Raw genomic sequence first — 6,293 nt, forward strand, 5'->3', positions numbered from 1 at the left:
CCCTACAATTTGATTACACTGATTGGCTAAATTGTCTGTTGTGTGTGTTCTTGTGCCAGCAAATTGTAGACTGTCCTCAATTTACAGAGTTGCTGCACTGCTGGGGCTATGTTTTTAGAGCTCCAGGAGAGAGAGGAGATGAACAGGAAGCAAAAACACGCTCAACAAAACTTCTTAAGAATGGTCCCAGTGAATTATAGAACCGTGTAAAGAAATAAACATCTGTGTACACCATTGTTTGCAACATGCAAAGAGAAGCTATCTCAACACATCAATTGAACATTCTACATAAAATCATTACCTTAAACTGTAACAATTGATTATCATCCATAATCTTTTATTGTCTTTTCACACTACAGACTTGGGTCTTTTAATTAGGCAACACAAAAAGGCAACACAAAGAGGAACATTTTATAGCTTCACAAATGTTACAAAGTATCTCATATCCTGAACTTAAGATCAGTCAATCTTAAGTTCAATATCAAACTCTGAACTTATTTTCAAAGATTTTAAATTAAACATGCATGAAGGCAGACTGTTAAGAGCAAATAAACAAGCAGATGATCGAATTTATGAAAGGGTCCACTTCGAGAGCAAGCTCTCAGAATAATTATTGTGTGTTGAGGTTTCATAAGAAGTGTGAAACACAGCATCTGTGAAGAGAGTATTAGTTGTTAGCGTCATTGACTACCTGATTATAATAGAGTTGTCATTTTACGTTCAAACTCACAGGAATCCTTTGCCACATCCCAAAGGTCCAAAGTAGAGTTCGTGTGGAAGGCACACTCCTTGACGACAAACTCCATTAAGAGTTGCACAGTTCCATGGAAATGCTCTCCCTTCACCTACCACAAAGTAAAATATCACTGATGTTGACTCCATGTGTCGAGTTTCTTTCATTAACATGATAAATTATGCTTAAACATACAAAAGCCAAAGTGAAATTTAACAAATTCACTCAGTATGCAAAAATATACTCTGAAAGTAAATGTACCATGTTGTATAGAAAATGAAACTCACCTTGAACTGAGAACATTACCAGTATTAAGAAAATCACCACAAACACAGGCTTCATCATTGCCTCTGAAAACATAGACACTCCTAGGATGGCCCAACAATCTGACTGTGGTTGAGATGTATTTCCAAGTTGTACTAGAGGGAGGAGGAAATTCAATAAGTGCATACCAATTCAGATACTGCAGAAAATGTGATTATAGGCCACAAATAGGTAAGTTGTTCCCAACCACATGACAGAATTGGAATGTGTCCCACTGCAAGTGGTATTCATGGGAGAGGGTCATCACGCGATTTATGGTGCTGCAAATCATTAGCCAGTATCTTGGCCTGTTAACAGACACATCCCCAATTTTATTTCAGAGTTTTTGTTTATCAAAAAGGAAGAACTTAAAAATGTTAAGCTAATGGTCATACCATAATACAAAATATGTATATTATGTATAAGTTAATATAGTAATTTCCTCTGTTGTATTGGATATACTGATTTAACAATGCATTTGTACTGTACAGTGTATGTATTGTTGCCATGCAAAAGGACTAGAATTCCAGTTTGTCTTATACAGGAGAGGAACTTATTTTACCATGTCATCTTTATGGAACTTCAAGACAAATTTGAAATCCAAAACAGGAACTGCGGTATAGGTGACTGAATATTTCCAGATCCTTAGGAATCCTGTTACATGAATGGCTTGAACTTATCAAGGGATCTTGATGGCGGCGATATAGGTAGTGGAAAGCCACGTCAAGACTCTGAAATGGACGAGACTTCTCTGAGGTGAAATTGAATAAACCAATCACAACCAGTTCAATTCTGATCTATCTATCTTGTATTAATTCACTTCTGCCTGACCCTGCCCAATTCATGCGTCCGACAAACTCACACCCTGTAACTTTAAACTGGAAACAGTGTGTTTGTGTTTGTATTGTGTGTGCAGGGTGCCAGTGTTTTGGATGGGGCAACATCATTTTGGCAGGGGCTTTAAACATAAACAAAAACACACTCATACACATAAACACACACACACATTCTTGTGTCTTATGTCGCCCTACTGCCAGGTTTTCAGGATAATTTCCATATCTTATGATGCTGCCTGAAAAATAATAATGTCTATGTCTATACTGAGCCAGTTAGTCTGCCATCGATCAATTTGCAAAAATCCTTTAGCTATGACATGCTTATTGTGCTCATGATATATTTTGTAAAACACAACAGATAACATAGACACACAATTTGTGCATTTGCTGGACACAACATATAAGAGCGTGCTGTGATGTCATTGGTCACATCATATATAGTGTGCTGTCTGTGATATATCATGGGTCACATCATATATGAGTGTACTGTGATATGTCATGGGTCACATCATATATGAGTGTGTTGTGATATGTCATGGGTCACATCATATATGAGTGTACTGTGATATGTCATGGGTCACAGAGGCAGAGGTGTTTGGATCCATCATTGCTTGCAGTTATATTTTGAAATGTTTAGTTGGCCTAATATTAGGCTATTATATAATTGCAATATAAGCTGTGATTTTAGCATCATCAACAGAAACATTAGCTAAACTACAAAACCTAAGATGAAGGAAATGGCCTAGGCTCCTTCATCACGGCCATAGTATTCATATCAAATGTGTCAAACAATTGTGCTGCTGTAGCATGTTACTGTTTTGAGATTAATATGGTCAAGGTTTGATGGGAGTGGGCCAACAGATGCCCTTCAGTAGTTTGTACCCATTTCATGCATCTCATACAGTGCCAGCCCAAGCTCTTTTGGGGTCCTGTCCACTTGGCACCATTAGTATTACCTATTGTATGATCATTAACACCACCTGCCCTCTATTTCATAATACACTGTTAAAAAAACTTACAGTTCTTCATAATTGCTAAAACACATTTTTTTCTTCTTTCTCAAACTATATTCACAGAACGTCTTTTTCTTGCAAAATCAAACATTCACCTCATAACAGTTTCACCTCAACACCAAACAATGTCAGTTTCCAATGTGTGATTGAATTGTTCCCTTATTTTGGAGCAGTTTATTTGGAAATTGGAACATAGTAAGTATAGGCCTAGCATTTTTTGATTGCATAACTACTAATTGTTCAAAATTGAATATTTCATAGTGATTTTCAAACTCTTACACTTGTGTTTAATGCCTTAACATTGTATTGGTGGTGTGTAGGTGAGTGCCTGTCACTTTAAATAATTAGATTTCTGAGTGGACTGGAGGGCTTGCTTGAGTCTCACGTTACACATTACCGCTAATGTGATAAAGCTAAACAAAGGCAATGAGTGGCCTATGTCGGTGAAACTGAAACATTCATGGAATAGTCTCGCCATTCTAACCAGGATCCCAATTAAACAAATAGCCTATATCACTCCAAACCACTCAGACTGGGCCAGGTAGTGGAAAAGACAGATATCTTTAAGTACCAGGGCACAGAGATCGACAACAATCTGTTTTTCACACAACATGCTGATGGGATCTACGGGAGTCTGTAATAAATCTCAAAACATTAGAATACTGTGGAAATTTCCCCCCATCATTTATTAAGTGAAACTTTCCTGTTTTGGAGATTCAATTGCACACAAAGTTAAATATTTAAAAGCCTTTTTGTTTTGTCAGTTGCCTGAGCCTTTAATCTCAGAGTCTGGTTCAGTACACACAATCAGAGATGGGAACTGTGGTGTACTTCCATTAACGAGACGGCTACACACGTTCAAAAGGCTTTACTAATAAATGACGGTCACAGCACATACATGTATGTTCTTTTTTTTTGTACTCATTTTTTATTGTATTTGGTGGGTAACAACATATATGAAAGGCATTGTTACAATACAGATACACAAACCCAAACATACTCCCCACCCCTACCACATGGGATACAACACAACTATCAGTGTAGCACAGTCAGTATAGAACAGTCCACTTAGTTTCTCTCAAGTAAAATGTCTTGAACTCTGGCAATTCCATTTCTCCAAGTTTGTATTGTCCGAGGAGTAGCGCCATTAATCTTGGCACAAGAAAGTTCAAGAAAAAGAATCTCTAAGAATGTATTCATACATGTATGTTCCATACAATGTGTGATCTTGAGCTTGCGCAGTACACATTAACTCAAACTACGGTAAGCCTATCAGATCAAACTAATGTGTCAATACACCACAGGAAAGACTGCTGATTTGACTTGGTCTAGAAGACACTCATTGACACCCTCCACAAGGAGCCATAGGCCTACATTATTAGAGTCTCATGACGCTGGCTATTGCATGCAATTTTTCGTAAAATTGATTTTTATTTCTCTGGCTGTTGCAATTGATATCAATGATTGATATGAATGCCCTCAGTAAACACCAAACAGAAAGCAAACAGTTACAAACAGTCACACACTTTGCTTCATAAGAGATCGCGGACTCACGATTGCGCTGACCCCGCTGGACACCGGACAGCGTAGCGTAAAATTAACGGGTGACAGCTGCGGACACGGCATCATGCCGGATTCGAACCGGCGATGCTACTAGCACAATTCCTAATGTGCTTCACACAGCGACGTCTTGTCAATAGCGCTGACGTAGTGCTCGGTGTTATACATTATTGTCTCGAGTCTCGTGACGCTTGCTATTGCGTGTAGGTCAAAGGTCCTCCTTTTCGTAAAATTGATTTTTATTTCTATGGCTGTTGCAATTGATATCAATGATTAATATGAATGCCCTCAGTAAACAGCACACCAAACAGAAAGCAAACAGTTACAGTCACGCACTTGGCTTCATAAGAGATCGCGCTGACCGCCGGACACCGGAGCGTAAAATTAACGGATGACAGCTGTGGCCACGGCATCATGCCGGATTCGAACCGCGATGCTACTAGCACAATTCCTAATGTGCTTTGTACAGCGACGTCTTCTTAATAGTGCTACGGAAGCGCTGCTTAATGTAGTGCTCGGTGTTATATACATTATTAGAGTCTCGTGATGTTGGCTATTGCGTGTAGGTCAAAGGTCCTCCTTTTCGTAAAATTGATTTTTATTTCTCTGGCTATTGCAATTGACATCAATGATTAATATGAATGCCCTCAGTAAACAGCACACCAAACAGAAAGCAAACAGTTACAGTCACGCACTTGGCTTCATAAGATTTCGCTTGGCGTAAAACGGTAGACCGTGTGACACAAGCAGCAACGGCAGCCGATGCATCAAGGCGGATTCGAACCGCCGATGCTACTGGCACAATTCTTAATGTCAGCACAGCACCGTCTTCTCAATAGTGCCACGGAGGCTGGCTATTGCGTGTAGGTCAAAGTCCACCGCGCAGCAGCGTCCTCCTTTTTCGTAAAATTTATTTTTATTTCTCTGGCTGTTGCAATTGATATCAATGATTAATATGAATGCCCTCAGTAAAAAAGCACAACAAACAGTTACAAACAGTCACGCACTTGGCTTCATAAGATTTTGCGTGCCCGCACTCGCGAACGCGCTGACCACCGGACGGCGTGGCATTATATTACGGGAGACCGAATGACCACGGCCGCAACGGCAACCGAAGCATCAGGCCGGATTCGAACCGGCGATGCTACTGGCACAATTCTTAATGTGCTCAGCACAGCAGCGTCTTCTCAATAGTGCCACTTAGGCGCTGCTTAACATAGTGCTCTGTATCATATAGGCTATGAGACGTTAAACTGAGATCCTGACTCACGTCATCGAAGAACCCATATAGCACTTATCGCAAAGAGTAGGGTGTTCCCCATTGTCTTAGCTAAATCCCCAACTTGGTTCATTCAATCTGGCTCCCCAATCATCTCCCATTGTAACTGGCTTTTTCATTCACTTCCTCACTCTCCACATCAAGCTGGTGAGCATTCTGGCACATAATAGCTATACTGAGCATCACCCAGGTAGGTGCTACACTGGTGGTGGTTAGTGAGGTTCTCCCTCCACTGTGAAGCGCTTTGAATGAATAGCGCTATATAAATTCAATGTGTTGTTGAGGGTAAGCCACAGAAGGTCATTGATGCTGTATCAGATATTCAGGGAAAGTTGACTAGAAGTGAAAAGTGTGGTAGGAAAAGGTGCACAAGCAACAGGGATGACCACAGCATTGAGAGAATTGTTAAGCAAAGCCGATTCAAGAAATTAGGGACAAGGAGAGGACTGAGGCTGGAGTTGGTGCATCAAGAGCCATTATGCAGACTTGTCCAGGAAATCGGTCAAGTGTTACATTCCGAGAGCCACACCTGAGGCGTTAGTAGTGTCTTACCTGGGCTGAGGAGAAAA

At 40.2% G+C, this 6,293-nt stretch overlaps 1 protein-coding gene across 1 annotated transcript; it reads right to left on the reverse strand.

Annotated features, from left to right (window-relative positions):
- Positions 1–320: 320 nt before the first annotated feature.
- defbl1 (defensin, beta-like 1) lies at positions 321–1,274 on the reverse strand. The gene is made up of 3 exons (XM_042091442.1): positions 1,021–1,274; positions 731–845; positions 321–653 (listed from the first exon to the last, which is right to left on the reverse strand). Exons 1-3 carry the CDS (start codon positions 1,181–1,183, stop codon positions 629–631), a joined length of 303 nt encoding a protein of 100 aa, XP_041947376.1. The 5' UTR covers positions 1,184–1,274; the 3' UTR covers positions 321–628.
- Between the last annotated feature and the right edge of the window lie 5,019 nt (positions 1,275–6,293).

This window comes from Alosa sapidissima, chromosome 5 (genome assembly GCF_018492685.1).
Source record: "Alosa sapidissima isolate fAloSap1 chromosome 5, fAloSap1.pri, whole genome shotgun sequence".
NCBI lineage: Eukaryota > Metazoa > Chordata > Actinopteri > Clupeiformes > Clupeidae > Alosa > Alosa sapidissima.